The 21,058-nt window shown below is 40.3% G+C and overlaps 1 protein-coding gene across 1 annotated transcript in view; it reads right to left on the bottom strand.

Moving 5' to 3' along the window:
* LOC131192136 (sterol O-acyltransferase 2-like) overlaps nucleotides 1–21,058 on the bottom strand; it is a 94,133-nt gene that overhangs the window by 18,767 nt on the left and 54,308 nt on the right. Inside the window, exon 3 of the mRNA XM_058170997.1 lies at nucleotides 1,499–1,650. Coding sequence (XP_058026980.1) covers nucleotides 1,499–1,589 — 91 coding nt within the window. The 5' untranslated portion in view covers nucleotides 1,590–1,650. The remainder of the gene's footprint in view (nucleotides 1–1,498; nucleotides 1,651–21,058) is intronic.

Genomic DNA, 21,058 nt, shown 5'->3' with positions numbered 1-21,058 from the left:
AAACAGCTTCACTTTAAAAGCATGATTTGACATGGGACGAATGGAGGAAGTCAGTTCATTGCTGGGATTAGACAGAAATCTTCCCATTGTACAGAGTTTTTTGTTCTAAATTACTACTCCAAATTTCAAGCCTTCGTTTCTCCACTCTTCGCATTCTCTTTCCTTTGCATTGGATAAAGCAGGTCCAAAACTATTTCTAACAGGCTTCTGAAGTGTTTTATATGGCATGTTTTCATTCAGTTTTGTAGCCTTTTTAAAAAACAGATTTTCACACTATAGTAACCTCTTTTAACCAGCAGATCTGGAAGTCTGTGTTTATCTTACAAGTCTATTTTGCTCAATTACCAAGTAAAGCAGCATAAAACATTATATCATTTTAGTAGATATGGAGGAAGGAATATTGCCAGTATCTCTAACAAGTAGTACAGGTAGTCCTCAACTTACAACCATTCATTTAGTGACCGTGTGAAGTTACAATGGGACTGAAAAAAGTGACCTATGACCATTTTTCACCCTTATAAACATCGCCATGGGCATGGGATTAAATTTTGGACATTTAGCAACTGGTATGTATTTGACGGATGCAGTGTACCGGGGTCATTAGATCCTCTTTTTGCGACCCTCTGACAAGCAAAGTCAATGGGGAAGACAGATTCACTTAACAGCAGTGTTACGGTCTTGTGATGAAAATTTCCAAATTTTTTCTTTGTAACTAATTAACTAAGATGTTAATTGTTCCTTTCAGTTAAATGCTTGCATTGGTTTGTCATTCGCAGATGAACTTTAGCATTTCTGGACAAATATTAAAGGCACACTTGCTCTTCATGCAAAACCCTTGATTATATTTTGTCATAATTTTCCATATTATTTCTTACTGATGCGTGAATCAACCATTATCGGATGCATGCCTCTCTGCCCCATTTCATAGGTTGCTGTCAGGCCCAAAACTAAGAATGACATGCAGTGATCCTTCCCAGCTGAGTTCTTTATTATTTCAGACCTATAGACAGAATCTGGCCAAACCCTGGACTCTACTGTTTGCATCTACAATACACTATTAGGGAAGGGCTGTCTTCAGCCCTTTTCTCCCACATATAATGTCTGGACTGAACTGTCTCCTTACCCCTTTGTGAATGCACCCCTTCCCTCCTGGGAATCCAGCTTCCTACTACATTCCAGCACATCTGGAAATGATTAAAGATTGCATCTGCCATCCTTTCTGTAGAACCCTTTGATACAACTTCCCTCTATGACCCTCTTCCTTTAATGTACATTTGATCATCTCCTGTTCAGAATCTCTCCCATCCCTACAATTACTTAATTCCCTAATAAAGTAATATAAGGCTTTTTGCTGGGGCTCTCAAAATGCTAATCTGTGTATAGTACTACCTAATTCAATTACTTAATTCAAAATCCTCAAATGATTTATCCACATCAAAGACATCCCCCCATTTGTGCAACAAAATATATCATCCAGGCCCCCTAAAGGTCTCCTTACCATTGAGTAATTGTGTCTCCTCTTCTCCCCTGGCCTGCTCCTGAGAGCTTCTTTGTCTCATGCCTCCAGTGCTCATTTCCTTTGGGTCCATGATGGTTCTGAATGTAGAATTTCTTAGGTTAGTTTCACGCTCTAGCCCAGCAGTCAGATAACTAATTCACCAGGGGAGGAAATAAAGCTCTGGAATTAGAACTTTGCAGTTCCTTAATGCACCAATGAGATAACTGGCATCAGGTAGTGATAGCAAAGGTAGAAGTCTGACCTCCCTACCCTGATTAGCAAATTATACATTTTCAACTGAACTTTGCTTAGAGAAGAGCTACTTTGCACATTGTAATGGAGCTGAATAATTTCATCTGAGAGTCAGTGAAAAGCAGCGATTTATTTCCCAAGTTCTATGATTTGAGAATATATCAAGGATAGATTTTCTTGGCTGAAGTCAAACTCTGTAATTCAACTGGATTTTCCCCAGCTGTTTAGTCACAAGGCCAGAAAGTTCTCTAGTAATATTATTGGGGACAGAAGTAGAACCCCAAACAGTTGAAATATCAGGCAAGGATATTGCCTGAGGTAATGAAGCTACTTCAGTCAGGTAAGATGCCATCCTGGTACTGAGGAAAGAGCGTTTTTAAAATAAACAAACAAATAACTGCTTGGTGGGACCACATGGTAATAGATAATAGCAATAGCAATTGCACTTAGACTTCCATATGCTCCATAATGATTTACAACCCTCTCTAAGCAGTTTACAGAGTCAGCATTTTGCACCCAACAATCTGGATTTTTATCACCTCAGAAGAATGGAAGTCTGAGTCAACCTTGAGCCTTTGAAGATTGAACTCCTGGCATTGGGTAAAATTAGCCTGCAATATTGCATTCTAACCACTGCGCCACTACGGCTCTAATAAGGAGTCAAAATGCTCTGTGGAAATACCATGAAGAGAATGGATGAAGATCACTACAAATACGTGAGAATCTTTCAAGCTAAAAACATCAAGCACAATGAAGTCAAGAAGAATGTTAGAACTGAATACATCACGAGTGAAGATTTTAAAGTCCAAACTCAGTAGAAGAAATACACCAAGGCAATTAATACCTGGACAATTCCAGTCATTAAATACACAGCTGGACCGTACACAGCTACAACAGTGGACTGCACTCAAACAGAACTAAAAGCCCTGAATAGGAAGATCAGAAAAAATAGTAAAAATGATTTATGCCCTTCTACTTGCCAAGCATAGGTGAGTGTGGAATGTTGCAAGTACTCCAGATAGTTGAAGAATAAAAGTGGGCATTTGCAGAGTGTCTGAAGGACAGTGAAAAAAATGCACTGAAGCTAGTACACCAGGAAGGCTAACTACGTCTAGGAGAGACCAAACTGGCCTACAAACAAATTAAACGAAGAATAGAAAAAAGAAATTGCAAGGCAAAGTATTACATGACCAATACACAAGAAAAGAAAAATACAGGCTGATAACAACAAGACCTAGCGATAGCTAAGAGCAGGCAAGTTGTAGAAAGAGACAGGATAATTCTGGCTGCACAACAAAATCTTAAGAACAAAAAACATACAAAGCCAGAATTGAGAAGACAGCAACAGAAAGCAAATGCCACCTCTGAAAAGAAGCTGAAGAGAGTGGACCACCTTGTGAGCTATAAGAAGCTCTGACAGATTGGCAACAAACAACGGCATAAGAAAGTAGCAACAATAATACATTGGAATAACATAGAAATATCATTTGCCTGCAAACCAAAACTGTTAGGACCACAAAATAGACAAAATAATAGAAAAAGAAGAAGCTAAAGTGCTCTAGAATTCAAATTCATTGTTGGATATGTCAGGGGAAAAACCAAATCATGAGCATAGTAGCACTTAATAAAAATTAAACACACAGCAGGTCACAAAAGTCTCACTTTTGGATTCAAAACAGTGGTGGGTTGCTCCCAGTTCACCCTAGTTCAGGCGAACCGGTAGCAGCGGTGGTGGGAGCTCCACCCACCCACCTGGATGCTTCTGCATATGTGCAGAAGTGCTGTGCGCGAGCGTGCACCCACGAGCAAACCGGTAACGACGGGTTTTGAAACCCACCCCTGATTCAGAGGTTTATAAGAATTTAAAGCATAACAGACATAGAACCTTTGCTACAAGGCACTTACATCAGATTGCAGTGAGGGTCAATCAGACAAGCAGTCAAAAGGGATGGCTTGAGGCCAACTGCCCCTGATTCACTGTCCAGCAATTCATTATTTACCTTAAAACCAGAAAGCACATGACTTTCAAGATTCTGCCAACTTGTCATAGCAACAGGGGCAGTTTTCCACTCCTTTAACCTCAGTGTTACAACATGGTTATTTTTACATGTATTTTAAGTGCATACTTCGTCTTTCCCCACAACATCTTGCCAGCTAAGCAATTGCCAGTGTTGAAAAGTATAATTTTGACATACTTAAAGGTCACAATTTCAGCACACAGAATAATACTGATTTTATTTCAGGCCCTTCAGCCCTTAATATACATGACAGTGCAGGTAAATAGGCCTTTATTAAAAAACAAAGGTGCACATTAAAATTTTTCTTCTTACAGATACTACCAGTAGATGGCAGTGTGTTACAATTGGATTTATGATATATACTCTTACGTTTTTTTGTTCTTTTTCCTGTTACAGTTAAGCAATAAAGCATATAAATAGTAAAGCATGTATGCAGTAGCATAAACAGTCTGGTCATAACCAGCTACAGCAAATAAAAGCAAGATACAGCAACAGAAAGAAGAGTGCAACAGAAGAAAATGGCCAGTAGCACAGCGGCGACAAAGATTTTATTTGTGAATCTGATAAACCAGAACTAAAAGTCTTGAAAATTCAAGATGAAGATGCTGCTATCAAGAGAAGCTACGTGGAAGTGTTGTAGAAAACTTACATCTTAAAGTGAGGAGACAAGACCACGAAGGATTTGAGAAACAAGAATTTATTATTTGTGCAAATAGGACACAGACCCCCACTCGGGTGGAAAACAAAGGTCTGAGCATCGAGCATGGCTTAAACATAATATTTTATACTTTTTGGTTACAGACATTGCCATAAGAAAAAAGAAGAAGTTATCCTAATTGGCTGAAATAAACAAAAGCCCATATATGGTCTACTCTTATCATACGCCTTCTGGATGCACGTGTTACTCTTGATGCCCCCTCCTCTTTGCCACATAGTTACAAGAACAATTTGTAGAAATATTTCTGCACTTTCCTGAAAGCTTGCAACACCATATACCTGCCCAATGGTATACTTCTGCTTTCTAAGTGACACGTTGACTTTTATACAAGTTGGTAATATCTGATCTTGGGGTTTTCTATATTGGGGTTTCTCTTTTATTCCCCCCTCTTGGAACTACCCAATTATCATCTGATTACAGGGTAGTTTCATATACATTGGGTTCTGTACCAGAAGTAGTCATTTGTTCATATTCCCACAAGACCAGAACCTTGTCTGTAGCTCTGTTGTCTACTAGCAAAGAGAAGCTCTTAGAAATTGTACGGACAAAGATGGGGAGAATACAACGTAAAATAACACATCCTGCTGCAATCAAGCCAATTAAGGCTACGATAGCCGGTAACCCAGGGAGCTTAGGAACCCATGATCCAAAAAGGTTTCCCCACTCGAACCCTTTCCAGTGGTGAACTGGGACATGGGCAACTTTTTCTATACGACGAGCATTTTATCAGTAATTTCCTGGATAACCTTTCCACTGTGGTCTATTTCGATGCAACAATTCGACAGATTGAACTTTCCACAAACCCCACCTTCCTTAGTCAGAAGATAGTCCAGAGCCAATCTGTTCTGCATAATATAAGGCCTGGATTTAACACTTTCTTTTCTCCTAAAACTTGATGCTGTCAGAGCAGTAACAGGAAGAATCCTGGTCTCACTATTCCAAGCACACATGCTCCACATCAACTGACTGGGAGTTGAGCATATGCAAATTTTCCACAAATCCAATACATTCCATCAGGGGCTAACCAGACAAGGGAGGTGTTATGTTGCTTGGCGATATATGAGCTGAGGATGGAGACATTGGAGAGGGCCATAGCCTCCTTTGTGGGCTGGTATCCCTTACTTGACCACCATTCGCCATTATTCCAGGTGGATAAACACCATAAAGATCCTACTTGGTGACAATTGGTAGTATGGTTTCGGGCATAGCAGACGGATCCCACGAAGTTCGCGGTTAGGGCCCAATTACCATCTTTTCCGGAGGTAGCCGTTAGGTTACCTTGCTGTTCCATGTCTAACACTACAGAATAGTTCAATTCCTGTGCCTCCCAAGGCCATTTTCCTCCCATGATGGTTCCACCTCCCACTTGCATGGCTATCGTTTACACGCCTTTACAAATATATATATATATATGGTTTTCCTTTTAACAAAATTAATAACACTTTTATTCCCAAATAGGTTCACTTTTCAATATGTTTCTCATAACATGTTTGTTCACGATTTGCAATCCCTCCTTTGTTATCTATTTATCATCTACCTGTTTCACCCTTTCTTTCACCATTTGTTTTCCTTCCTTATCAGTGAATACAGATTTCACATCAAATTCCAAAGCAGGGATTCGGATCATCAATTCCCCCCTAATGATGCTGCTGTCTTTGCAGCTTCATCCACTAATCTATTAATTTAGAAATTCCCTTCTTATGTGCCTCAATGTGCATTATAGCCAGCCATTCTGGGCCTTTACCACCCCCCCTTTTTTCCTCTTCTAAATAAAGTTATTATACAATTCACTTGCTTTAGTTCTATCCAGATCCTCCAAAGGAGTGTAATATTCCATACACATACTTTTAATCAGTATAAACATTACCCACTTCATTTGTTAACAACTTTCACTCTTATAATAAAGCAAACATTGCACCTATCTGTGCTGACCAATCAGATGGCAACCATTCTGCTTCCAGTACCTCAGTAGTGTCTCCATTCACCACTGCATGACCGATCAGCCTCTTCCCCTTTTCCACCCGGGAAGGCTCATCAATGAATACATTGATACCACCCACTATAGGATTATCTTCCAAATCCTCTTGGACTTCTGCTTGTAAATTGATTGGTTCCACACAATTGTGTTCCACATTATCCCATTCTTTTCTCTCCCCTGAGAAGGAATTCTGCTGGATTGCAATTCCTATCAGTCGAGAGAACTAAATCCTCTTGTGATAACAGAATAACCTCATATTTCAAAAGCTCAGCATTGGTAAGCCACCTTTGGGCTTTCTGCATTAAAATTGTCTGCACTTGATGTGGACTTTTCACCACCAATGCCACCAAAGGTTGATTCTCTACTTTTCTCCACCAAAATAACAGTGGTAGCTACTGCTTGCATGCACAAGATCAACCTCTCACTACAGAATCCATCCATTTAGACAAAAACACTACAGGTTTCTTTTTCCCAGCTCATATCTGGGCCAACACCCTCTTCATAACGCCATCTTCCAATGCTACAAACAAGTGAAAAGATTTCCTTCTTTAACACCTTTTCTTTCCAAACAACTTCCCATGACTCTTCTTTCAGCAATTCCTCATACAGGAAAGTAACCCCCCTTTTCCTTATTACTGTATTTACCTATCATCGATAAATACCCAACTTGAGGGGTGTCACATTTCTATCATAAGCCAGCTACACCATTGCCTCAAGCTTCAAGGAAATGCACAACTTGTTTTTACCACCACCACCACCACCACTAACACCCACAACAGCCAAGCCTCCTATAACTGACCCCATCCCATTGGGTACACAACCCCTAGTGATCACAGAAAAGGAAGTGCAGGACCTATTTCACAGACAAAAGCCAGAAAAAGCTCCAGGCCCAGACAAGATAACTCCTTCTTGCTTAAAAATCTTTGCTGACCAATTGGCCCCTATCTTCACCGATATCTTCAATAAATCACTAGAGATGTGCTATGTTAGACCCCTTGCAATTTGCATACCGAGCAAATAGATCAACAGATGATGCTGTTAATATGGCTTTGCACTACATCTTACAACATCTTGAATCTCCAAGGATTTATGTAAGGGTCCTCTCTGTAGACTTTAGTTCAGCATTCAATACCATCATTCCAGACACTCTTCTAACTAAGCTAAACCAGCTACAAGTACCTGAACAGACTTGTAAGTGGATCACAAGCTTCCTAGCTAGCCAAACCAAACATCCATCCCTACCTTCTACTACTTTCTTTTTCCATCCACATAAACAAAATAATATCTCCTTAAGAAACATCCATTAAAGTAGGATCTAACATTTTTTTTATTTTTGAGGAATAAGCCCAGTTGTCTTTTTCTTTCATACCTCTGGGTTAAGGCACCGTTTATCGGTGGTTCTCCTCCTATCTCTCCGACCGGTCGCAGACGGTGTTGACGGGGGGGCAGAGGTCGACCCCGTGGCGCCTCACTTGTGGGGTGCCGCAGGGGTCGATTCTCTCGCCCCTTCTGTTCAACATCTATATGAAGCCGCTGGGTGAGATCATCAGTGGCTTCGGTGTGAGGTACCAGCTGTATGCTGACGACACCCAGCTGTACTTTTCCACACCGGGCCACCCCAATGAAGCTATCGAAGTGCTGTCCCGGTGTTTGGAAGCCGTACGGGTCTGGATGGGGAGAAACAGGCTCAAGCTCAATCCCTCCAAGACAGAGTGGCTGTGGATGCCGGCATCCCGGTACAGTCAGCTGAGTCCACGGCTGACTGTTGGGAGCGGTCATTGGCGCCGATGGAGAGGGTGCGCAACTTGGGCGTTCTCCTGGATGAACGGCTGTCTTTTGAAGACCATTTGACGGCCGTCTCCAGGAGAGCTTTCCACCAGGTTCGCCTGGTGCGCCAGTTGCGCCCCTTTCTAGACCGGGATGCCTTGTGCACAGTCACTCACGCCCTTGTGACGTCTCGTCTGGATTACTGCAATGCTCTCTACATGGGGCTCCCCTTGAAGGGCATCCGGAGGCTTCAGTTAGTCCAGAATGCAGCTGCGCGGGTGATAGAGAGAGCCCCTCGGGGCTCCTGCGTGACACCTATCCTGCGCAGGCTGCACTGGCTACCTGTGGCCTTCCGGGTGCGCTTCAAGGTGTTGGTGAACGTCTTTAAAGCGCTCCATGGCATAGGGCCGGGTTACTTACGGGACCGCCTGCTGCTACCGAATACCTCTCACCGACCCGTGCGCTCTCACAGAGAGGGACTCCTCAGGGTGCCGTCGGCGCGACAGTGTCGTCTGGCGACGCCCAGGGGAAGGGCCTTCTCTGTGGGGGCTCCCGCCCTCTGGAACGAACTCCCCCCAGGACTCCGTCAACTTCCGGACCTCCGAACCTTTCGTCGCGAGCTTAAAACTCACTTATTTATCTGCGCTGGACTGGGTTAGTTTTTAAATTTATGGGTTTTTAATGGGTTTTTTATCTTAAATTTTTAATCTTGGCCAATTTAATAAGTTTTTTTAATTGTATTTTAATTGTATTTATATTGTATTATTGTGTATTTTTTATCTGGCTGTGAACCGCCCTGAGTCCTTCGGGAGAAGGGCGGTATAAAAATTTAAATAATAAATAAATAAATAAATAAATAAATAAGATCCTCAAAATCCATCCCCTCCTCCGGGTAACACTAGGCTAAAATATCCAGACTATCGTATAAATCTCCTCAACTCCTTATCATTCAAAACGCACAGACATACAAACATAAGAGAGGATGGTAAAAAGAATACCCCCAAAATTAAAAGAAATCACCTATATGAGGTATTTTTGGGTCTCTGCTCTGAAATATATTTGTCCCAAACTTTAACATCAAGTCTCTGTTATCTAAAGTGATTTTAAACACCTCAAACATTTAAAAAATAAAATTAGAATCGCAATTCAGAGCAGGATTGAAAATATATCTGCTTAGCTGCCATATGCATTCAGCGTTGCAGGAACAAGCTACCCATTTGCCCTACCTCTCTCTCAGACAGGCTCGGCAAAGAAAAAATGTGTAAAAGAGAGAACAAACCGCACCCCCCCTTTTCTTACTTCTCTCTTCCAAGGCAAAAAAGAAGGGGAGAATACTGCTTCTTTCGCCATTTAATATCACAAATAACTATTTCTAACTCATGGACATTATAATCCAGATTGTCACAGTCCCCCTTCAGTTTTTCTACCTGCTCTAAGCATGCAGATTTGCCATTTAACATATCAATTCGTTCCCAATTGAGACCTCCACACACCCCTTTTTGGGAAACAGTTCTTATATACAAACCCCTAAACATCCAAGGATAAGTTTGCCTGTTTCCCCTGCTCAATTGTAATTTTTGCCACAATCCCAGACCTCCCTGAGATCTGATCTTCCCTATCCTGACCATCAAGCGCAGTTTGACACCAGTCCCGAATTTTATCTTTTAGTTGGGGTTTTCCTGCATTCCCCTCCCCTCTTTTAACATCTATACCTGTAACACCATATACAGACATAGGAAGCTGAGGATGATATTAATCACAATGTTGCAGTTCACAAGTACAATAATAATAACAACAGCATTCAGTAACACAATCTGTAGAGTGCAAAGTTGCACAGCTGCTTTTGGATCTTCAGATGGAGTAAAAGAGTCCACCAATCAGGTCAGAAAGACAAAAAAATTTTCTCCCGCAAAGAGAAAAATCCCAAACAAAACTCATGCATATCAACATGACCACATTTTTGAAAATGTTCATTCTCAGTTGGTCTCCAGGAATCACTTGGCGCTTGTGGAGTTCTTTCATGGGGCAAGTTTCTCTTCCATCTGACAGAAATCTAAGGTGTTCAGGATTTGCTGCAGACAGTCATTCAAATACAATCCTTACGTGAATACATAAAACAAGAAAGAAAACCTTACAATGAATTTCCACCCTTCTCCCATCTGGGGATTGAAAAAAGTCTTTTGAACTTTACATGTCCAATCATTACATGTCCATTTCTTCATTGGGAAGTTCTGCTCCACTTTGGTGTTGTGGTGACTTTCAGTGGAAGCTGATCCAAATCCAATTACTGGCTCAAATGGATGGAATGTCTCTTTTGGGGAAAGCATCTTGACCCATGTATTCGGCTTCCACAGGTGTGAGTCACCTGCAGACATGAGAAGGGGTCCCCTCCTCCTCCCTTTCTGGGTGAGAAAAGGCATTGTTGGAGGATTAGGGAGGGGTGGGATGGATAGCTTGCAGATAGAACTTGAAAAACAACAACATCAGCATTAAACAGATAAGAAACCTAACATGCCTGTTTTCTGGGTAAGACCCTCCCCAGCTGTTACATTTTCCTTTGTATTTGCAAACAGTTGGTAATCCTAACTTAGGAGCTTGCATGAGGGACTCTTTGAGAACTGTGAAACTTTTCTCTTCCTGTTCCCCCCACAAGGGTTCCCTTCTTTTTTCACAACAATATACACAAGCATCAACATAAAACAACTACATATCATATAAGCATATATATGAACAAAAGTATGCAACAACTATATTAATTTGATATAATGAAAGGAAACAATAGGACAGGAATGGTAGGCACTTTTGTGCTCTTATGCATGCCCCTTATAGTCCTCTTAGGAATGGGGTGAGGTCAATAGTAGACAGTTTTTGGTTAAAGCTTTTGGGATTTTGGGAAGAGACACAGAGTCAGGTAGTATGGTCCAAGTGTTAATAACTCTGTTGCAGAAGTCACTTCTGCCAGGCCTACGAGAGGGGGCTTTGAAAATCCTACCCTTTGGCCCCTCCCTTTCTGGCTTCGTCCTAAACCACTTCTGTAGTTTTTTCAAAACCTACCCCTGCTTCTGCCAGCCTCCTTTTCCTTATCCTTTTCCCTTTCCAGTGTCCTTCCTTTTTTTTTTTTTTACCTATGGCACACTGGTTCCTTCCTATACGTATTCCATATCCTCTGCCTTATAAAAGGTTCTCAGTTTCTATCTGCTCCACTTAATGCCATAGTCTTGGGACATGTACCCTGCCTTAAAGTTCATCAACATGCATTCTAATGGAGTAAGGGGTACACTTCCTCCCCTCATGATTTTCCCAGGGCACCAGACAAGACAAATAGGGAGAGGGATTTTGAGAGGAAGGTATGGGATCCTTTCCATTCAGGAAACACAAGGGAGTTTTTTCTTTCTTTCTTTCTTTCTTTCCACTTCACACAAGCATGACTTCATTCACTCACACAAAAGTCCTCCCACCTTTTCCCTTACTAATGGAGGGTGATCAGTCCTCCACAACTGTCCCTACTTATAGGGAGGGTTTCTCCTTATCCCCAGTACTTGCCTGCAGGCTGATGTCCTCCTCTGGCCAGTTCCTAGGCTTTATTCTTGTCTCCACCTGTGGTTCTTGTGGAGGTTGCCGCAACCAGCCCTGCCTTGCACCAGCAAGAAGTCCCTCGGATCAAAGGTCCAGTGGCGCCAATTAAAGAGAGGTTTTTCCTGGCACAACAGGACAGGGGCAGTGGGCAAGGCCACCACTCAGAGGGTCTCAAAAACACCTTGCCTCCTGGCTTGGCTCATCAGTAAATGTTGTAGAAAACTTACATCTTAAAGTGAGGAGACAAGACCATGAAGGATTTGAGAAACAAGAATTAATTTATTATTTGTACAAATAGGACACAGACTCCCACTCGGGTGAAAAACAAAGGTCTGAGCATCGAGCATGGTTTAAACATAATCTTTTATACTTTTTGGTTACAGACATTGCCATAAGAAAAAAGAAGAAGTTATCCTAATTGGCTGAAATAAACAGAAGCCCATATATGGTCTATTCTTATCATACATCTTCTGGATACACGTGTTACTCTCGATGCCCCCTCCTCTTTGCCACATAGTTACAAGAACAGTTTGTAGAAATATTTCTGCACTTTCCTGAAAGCTTGCAACACCATATACCTGCCCAATGGTATACATAACATAACATAACATCAGAGTTGGAAGGGACCTTGGAGGCCTTCTAGTCCAACCCCCTGCCCAGGCAGGAAACCCTACACCATCTCAGTCAGATGGTTATCCAACATTTTCTTAACAATGTCCAGTGTTGGAGCATTCACAACTTCTGAAGGCAAGTCATTCCACTTATTAATTGTTCTAACTGTCAGGAAATTTTTCCTTAGTTCTAAGTTGCTTCTTTCTTTGATCAGTTTCCACCCATTGCTTCTTGTTCTACCCTCAGGTGCTTTGGAGAACAGCCCGACTCCCTCTTCTTTGTGGCAGCCCCTGAGATATTGGAACACAGCTATCATGTCTCCCCTAGTCCTTCTTTTTGTTAAACTAGACATACCCAGTTCCTGCAACCGTTCTTCATATGTTTTAGCCTCCAGTCCCCTAATCATCTTTGTTGCTCTTCTCTGCACTCTTTCTAGAGTCTCAACATCTTTTTTACATCGTGGCGACCAAAACTGCATGCAATATTCCAAGTGTGGCCTTACCAAGGCATTATAAAGTGGTACTAACACTTCACGTGATCTTGATTCTATCCCTCTGTTTATGCAGCCCAGAACTGTGTTGGCTTTTTTAACAGCTGCTGCACACTGCTGGCTCATATCTAAATGGTTATCCACTAGGACTCCAAGATCCCTCTCACAGGTACTACTATTGAGCAAGGTACCACATATACGGTACTGGTGCATTTTGTTTTTTTGGCCTAAATGTAGAACCTTACTTTTTTCACTGTTGAGTTTCATTTTGTTAGATAGCGCCCAATGTTCAAGTCTGTCAAGATCTTTCTGTAACTCAATCTTAGGCTCAATCTTCTGGAGTGTTGGCTATTCCTGCCAGCTTGGTGTCATCTGCAAATTTGATGAGTTCCCCATCTATCCCCTCGTCCAAGTCATTGATGAAGATGTTGAAGAGTACTGGGCCTAAAACAGAGCCTTGGGGTACTCCACTGCATACTTCCCTCCATGTGGATGTAGTTCCGTTGAGGACTACACGTTGAGTGCGGTTGGTCAGCCAGTTACGAATCCATCTGGTGGTGGTGCTGTCTAACCCACATTTTTCTACTTTATCTAGTAGTAGGTTATGGTCTACTTTATCAAATGCTTTACTGAAGTCCAAGTAAATTATATCGACAGCATTCCTCTGGTCTACTAATGTTGTCATTTTGTCAAAGAATGCGATAAGATTAGTCTGGCATGATCTGTTTTTGACAAACCCATGTTGGCTTTTGGTTATTACTTTGTTTGCTTCTAGGTGTTCGGTGATTCGTTGCTTGATTATCTTTTCCAGAATCTTCCCCGGTATTGCGGTCAGACTGATAGGTCTGTAGTTTCCTGGATCTGTTTTTTTTCCTTTTTTGAAGATGGGAACTACATCAGCTCTTTTCCAGGCCTCTGGCAGCTCCCCTGTGCTCCAGGATCTTTGAAAGATATAGTTCAGTGGTTCTGAGATCACGTCTGCCAGTTCCTTCAGAACCTTGGGGTGTAATCCATCCGGTCCTGGTGATTTGAACTCGTCTAGGGTAGACAGGTGTCTACTAGACTAGGGAGTGCATCTTGAATCTGCGATATTTGATGTGAAGGTTCAGTTGCTTCAGGTCTAAGATGGCTCTGGTGCCGCCTGATTTTTTGTCCACTAGGAAAAGAATTGAATAGAAGCCGGTCCCCTGGTGAGGCGTGGGAACCGGTTCTATGGCACTGATGGACAACAGGTGTTGAATCTCGTCTTCCATTTGAGCCCTCGTGGTGGGTTCTTTGGGAATCTGGCATTGGATGAATCTCCTCGGAGGATTTGAATTGAATTCGAGGGAGAGACCAAGGGTGATGGTTTGCAGTACCCAGGCATCGGTTGTCGTGTGCGACCAGGTAGGGACAAACTTGGTGAGACGACCGCCGATGGGATCCTGGCCGGGATAGTCATTTGTTCCTGCGATAAGGTCGGAAGCCGGATCCACGGTAGGGACGTCTGGTCTGGGATTGCCTGGTCCTGTCACGAAAGGACTGTCTGTCCTGAAACCTGTCAGGGGGAGGTTGGAAGGAACGTTGATAGGCCGGGGATTTACCATTTTCTTCCCTATTTTAACTTGTGTTTCTAATCTGTTTTTTGTAGTGCTGTTTTTGATAGGTTGGATTGTTTTTTCCTTTTGTGTAAAGACAGATGCAAAATATGAGTTAAGTAGATCTGCTTTCTCCCTGTTGCTTGTCATCTTCTTGCCACTTTCTCCCAGCAAAGGGCCAATTGTTTCCTTGACTTTTTTCTTGTTTTTAACATGTTGGAAGAAGCTTTTTTTGTTATTTTTTACTTTTGTCGCTAGCCTTTGTTCATTGTGAGCCTTAGCTTTCCTCACTTCATCTTTACAGGCTCGGGCTATTTGCTGATATTCTGCCTTAGTTATTTGCCCCTCTTTCCACTTTTTATATTTGTCCTTTTTGTCTTTCAATTTGTCAGATAGTTCTTTATGCATCCATGCTGGTTTCTTTTGAGATCTACTATTTTTCTTCTTCATTGGTATTGTGTTAGACTGTGCTTTTATAATCTCACTTTTCAAAATTTCCCAAGCTTCTTGAGTTGTTTCCCCCCTGAGGATTCTCATCCATTGAATCCTTCTCAAGCTCTCTCTAAGTTTATTGAAATTAGCTCTCTTAAAGTCCAAGACTCTAGTTTGACTTTGTTCTACTACTTGTATTTGCTTAATGTCGAATTCCAATATTGCGTGGTCACTTGCCCCCAAGGTTCCTGTAGCTTCAACACCTTCTATCATTTCATCTCTGTTAGTGAGAATTAAGTCCAATATGGCTGATCCCCTTGTCGCCTTCTCTATTTTTTGGGAAACAAAGTTGTCTGCTAGGTTTGTTAGGAACCTGTTGGATCTTCCACTTGGTGCAGAGTTTGTTTCCCAGTTGATGTCAGGGTAGTTAAAATCCCCCATTACTACTGTGATGTGCTTCCTACATACCTTAGTTAGCTGACTAGCAAAAAGTTCATCTACTTCCTCTGTTTGGTTGGGTGGCCTATAGTATAGACCTATGGCAATATCGTTTTTCACCCCTTTTATATTGACCCAAATACATTCAAGATGATTTTCATCATTGTTGTGCTCTATTTCTGTAGAGATGTAGTTATTTCTTATATATAGTGCAACTCCACCTCCTCTTTTATTTGGTCTATTTCTTTTAAATAATTTATATCTCTCTAGCTGTATGTTCCATTTGTCAGTTTCATCCCACCAAGTTTCCGTAATGGCAACAATATCATATCTACCCTCATTTACTTGGATTTCTAATTCACCCTGTTTATTCCTCATACTCTGTGCATTGGTGTATAGACATTTGAGTCCATTTTGATTGACCTTGTGTTTACTGTCTACATAACCTGTGTTGACTGCCCCTACTTTCTTGCCACCTGTTGGTTTAGTGCACTTCTGCTTTCTAAGTGACACGTTGACTTTTATACAAGTTGGTAATATCTGATCTTGGGGTTATCTATATTGGGGTTTCTCTTTTAGAAGTATATAAATGAAGCTAGGCCAGAACAAAACCCTTCAGATATGTGGATAGAGGAAGCTCAGAGCACCATCTCTCTTAGCATAGGAGATAATCAAATCATACATATATGTGAATTGTGAAACTGCTAAAGGAATGTGGGAAGGATTACAAAAGGTGTATGAAAGAGCTAATTCCAGCAATAAACTGTATTTGATTGCAAAGCTATACCGAACCAAGCTGATGAAAGGCCAGGCTATGCAGGTGTAGTAGAGGTGTAGGAGAAGAAGTAAACAATTTTCATGTCGCAGCACTATTACTTAGTGATTTATCAGAAAGTTACGAAATCCTTTTCACAGCAGTTGATCCAGGTCCAAATGATTACAAGCTAACATTGGAATACGTTAAGGGCAAGTTTGTGGATGAATATAAGTGTAAAACAGAAAACCTTAATAGCGACGGTGTTTCTGTTGGACACGGTGGCTTAGTGGGTAAGACGCTGAGCTTGTCGATTGAAAGGTCGGCAGTTCAGCGGTTTGAATCCCTAGTGCTGCATAATGGGGTGAGCTCCAGTTACTTGTCCCAGCTTTTGCCAACCTAGCAGTTCGAAAGCACGTAAAAAATGCAAGTAGAAAAAAAGGGACCACTTTTGATGGGAAGGTAACAACGTTCCATTCGCCTTTGGCATTTAGTCATGCCGGCCACATGACCACGGAGCCGTCTTCGGACAGTGCTGGCTCTTCGGCTTTGAAACGGAGATGAGCACCACCCTCTAGAGTTGGGAACGACTACCTTGTATGTGCGAGGGGAACCTTTACCTTTTACCTTCTGTTGCCGACTCTGCTTTAAAGATGAAAAATAGGAATAAAAACAGTTGCACAAAGCAAGAAACATGTGAATGCTTTGCGTGCAAGAAAAAGGGCCATTTAAAAGCAGATTGCAGAATCTAGAAAGCTAGAAACAGACTAAATTACCAAAGGCCAAAAGTGTGAAGGAATAAACTGATTTTTCTTCAGATAATTCACATGCTTTTCAATCCAAAAATCGCACCTCATATTTGCAAGCATAGTGTGTTGATTCAGGAGCTACAAGTCACATGACAAATAACAGAAATTTCTTCATTCACCTTGAGCATAGTAAAACAGAAAAAAATCACCACAGCTAACAGGCAAAAAATGGAATCAGAATGAATAAGATATGGTTTTCTTTACTCTCCTGTTTCCCAGAATGTCACCAGAAAGATACTTGTGAAAAATGTCCTGTATGTCTCTGTACTTGAAACTAATCTTTTGTTGGTGAAGAAGCTCACAAAACAAGGCAATATAAGAAATAGACTCAGAGACTGAACTGGTTAAGGATTGTATGATTAAGTGGGCACAAAATTTTCAGCAACCAATAATGTTGGAAACTTGGGAAAGAATTTGGGTGAGGAATGTTAAATTTACACAAGCGCAAAATATGAGAGAAAATTTTATAAGATGTTTTACAGATGGCATTTAGACCCCCAAAAGTTGTCATGTATGTATCCTAATGTACAGGCTAAATGTTGGAGATGCGATTGTGAAGATGCCACTTATTACCATATATGGTGGACTTGTAAAAAAGTTAAAGCATTTTGGATTAAAGTATGGTGGATCATGCAGAATATTTTGAAAAAGAAGATTAAGTTTACTCCACAGTTCTTTCTACTGGGAATAATTATGGATTGTACAGCTATAGAGACTAAATTGATTTTGAACTTAATAACAGCCGCAAGACTTTTGATTGCTCAATATTGGAAGAAAGAAGAATTACCTACAATTGAAGAATGGACACTCAAAGTATCAAATCTGGCAGAAATGGCAAAAATCTCTGCTTACTTGAAAGACTATACACAAGAAAAATATATTTTAGAATGGAAAATGTGGATTGATTATATTCAAAATAAGTATCAGATAAAAAAATATCGAATAGCATATGAGTAAATTTAGGAAATATTTTGTATTAGATATATTTCTGAAGGAGAGGGGAATTGAGAGTGTGATTAAGTGTGGAGTGACTAGAGATTATAATTTAGGAATTATTTTGGATTATGATTGTTAGTTTTGATACCCTGCATTTTGTTCTGGGAAGTCGGGGTGGGGGGTGGGGTGTAAGGGGGAGGGGAATGGGGGGGTTGAGGGTAGAGATGGAGTGATGGTTAATGTACAGGGATTATTGAAGATGTATAAATATAATTAATGTAGGGTCGGGTGTGCCCAGTTACCATTTTAGAATGGTGGGGAGGGAGAAAAGAGAGAGTAGGAGGTAGGAAAGAGGAGAAGAGGAAGGAAGAGGGATAGAAGAGGGAGAAGGAGTGTAGGGTGGAGGGAGGAGTGGATGTAGATAAGAGAAGGAGAGGAAGGTTTGGAAAGTAAAAGAAGGTAGAAGAGGGAAGAGTGTTAAAAAGGGGGGTGGTGACTGGGCAAGCCCGACTAATTGTATATAACTGTACATTGGATGAATTATTTGATATGATTGTAAAAATAAAACTTTTTAATAAAAAAAAAACAAAAAAAAACACAAGGCAATATGATGACCTTCCAAGGGGACAATTGTGCCATCAAAAAAAGGCTATATCTTACTTACAAATGCTAAAATTACAGATGAACTGTATTAGCTGAAGTGCAATCAGGTGTTTAATACTGCCAAGAAGGAAAAACATTCAAACTGCATTCACACATGTACTTAGGGATCTATATTACATCGTCAAATGTGAAATTGTATAAAAATAACTATGAGGTTTTATGGCAAAAAGTTCAGAAGGAGTTGATTGTTTGGAAAAAATTGCAATTATCTTTGCTGGGGAGAATAGCTGCTATTAAAATGAATGTTTTACCTAGATTTTTATTCCTCTTTCAGATGATACCAATAATTAAGAAAGATAAGAATCTTGAGGAATGGCAGAAGGGAATTAACAAATTTATATGGGAAGGTAAAAAAGCTAGGGTTAAAATGAAAATAATTCAAGATTCTCGGGAAAGGGGAGGTCTAAAAATGCCCAATTTTAAATTATACTAAGAAGCAGCTGCTCTCTCTGCAATAAGTGATTGGTTTAATTTAACGGAGGAAAGAATTTTGAATATAGAAGGTTATGATTTGCTATATGGATGGCATGCATATTTAATTTATGACAAAAGAGTGGATAAGGCCTTTAAAAATCATGTGTTAAGAATTGCTCTTCTGCGTGTTTGGAAAAAAATACTCTTATAAACTAAATTATAAGGTTCCTATATGGGCAAGTCCTAGATATACAATAGAGAATATAAATATAGAACAGAATCAGGAAATGATTACATATAAAGATCTTCTGTATACTGAAAGAGGTAATTCGCAATTAAAATCTCTGCACGTACTAAAAGAAGAAGGGAAAAATTATATTTGGTTTCAATATGAGCAACTACGTGCTAGATGGAAGGAAGATCAGAAAATTGGTATAGAGCAGAACGAGGGAAATTTGGTAAAGCAAATTAGAAATCAGTCTCAGGAGCATATAAAGAGATTGTATAATGTGTTACTTGAAATAGATTCTGAAAGGGACTTGGTAAAGGACTGTATGATAAAGTGGGCACAAAATTTTCAGGAGCCAATATTATTGGAAACTTGGGAAAAAAATTGGGTTAGAAATGTTAAATTCACGCAGGCACAGAATTTGAGGAAAATTTTTTATAAAATGTTTTATAGATGGCATTTAGATCCTAAGAAATTATCGTGTATGTATCCAGATATGCAAGCAAAATGTTGGAGATGTAATTGTGATGACGCTACATATTTTCATATTTGGTGGACTTGTAAGGATATAAAGGCCTTTTGGATAAAAATTTGGTGGATTTTACAAAATGTTTTGAAAAAGAAGATAAAGTTCCTGCCGCAATTTTTTTGTTGGGAATTATTACAGACTGTACAGTAATTGAGACTAAATTGATTTGAAATCTAATAACAGCAGCAAGATTACTAATAGGACAATACTGAAAGAAAAAAGAAGTACCTATAATAGAAGAATGGATATTGAAAGTTGCCAATTTGGCTGAGATGGCGAAGATATCAGCCTTTTTGAAAGACAATACGCAAGAAAGATACTTAAAGGAATGGAAAAAATGGATTGACTATATTTAAAGTAGATATCAGACTAAGAGTTATCAGACTGTTTTTCAATGATTATGATGTATTATTTTTGATTGTTTTTTGGGGAAGTTAGGAATTGATGATTGTAGGGGTATAATTAAGTTGGGATGAAAATTTTTTAGCATATGTTTGTTTTATTTTTAACTATACCTTGTGCTCGTTCCGGGAAGTCGGGGGGGAGGGGGGTTGTGAAGGGAGGGGGGAGGGGAGGTGGGCGGAAAGTGGGGGGGAAATTTCTGTAAAACTTTTTGAATAAAAAAAACCAAAACAACTGCATTCACACATGGTACAGACGACTTGGGCATAGAAGTCCCTGATGTAATAAAGAAATTAACTGAGAATGACTGCAAGTGGAATAAAAATTAGTCCATATGATCAAATAATGAAATGCACCGGCTATATAAAAGGAAAGATAATAAGAAAAGCCTTTCCAACGCAGATTAAGAGCAGAGCTGAAAAACCTCTGGACTTAATTCATTCAGATCTTTGTGGTTCAATGAAAACATTGACTCCAGGAAAGAAGAGGTATTTTCTCACCTTTATAGATGATTTCTCCAGGTATATTACACAATATCTATTGCACAACAAAAGTGACGTACCAGAGAAAGTAAGCCACAAATTTGGCAAAATGCCAAGTGTCTTGTAAACAGACAATGGAACTGAATTTACAGGTGACAACACACAGGAGATTCTCAGAAAGCATGGCATAATAATTCAAGGTCCTGTACCATTCAACTCAGAACAAAACAGGGTTGCAGAAATCATACTTTGTGAGAGTGAAAGAACTATGCTGTTTGACGCAGATATGCTAACCACATATGGAGGGGTGGGGGAGGCAAATATGACTGCAGGCTCTCTCCAAAATTGACTACCAGGAAAATCCTCTGAGAAAACTACACATGAACTGTGGAATGGGGAAAAAACCCAAATTTAAGCCATTAAAAAATTTTTTTGAAGCAAAGCCTATGTGCACAGCCCAAAAGAAGAGCATACAAAATGGGAT

The sequence above is a fragment of the Ahaetulla prasina genome, chromosome 2, assembly GCF_028640845.1.
Source record: "Ahaetulla prasina isolate Xishuangbanna chromosome 2, ASM2864084v1, whole genome shotgun sequence".
Lineage (NCBI taxonomy): Eukaryota > Metazoa > Chordata > Lepidosauria > Squamata > Colubridae > Ahaetulla > Ahaetulla prasina.
This window is presented reverse-complemented; position numbering and strand designations above follow the sequence as displayed.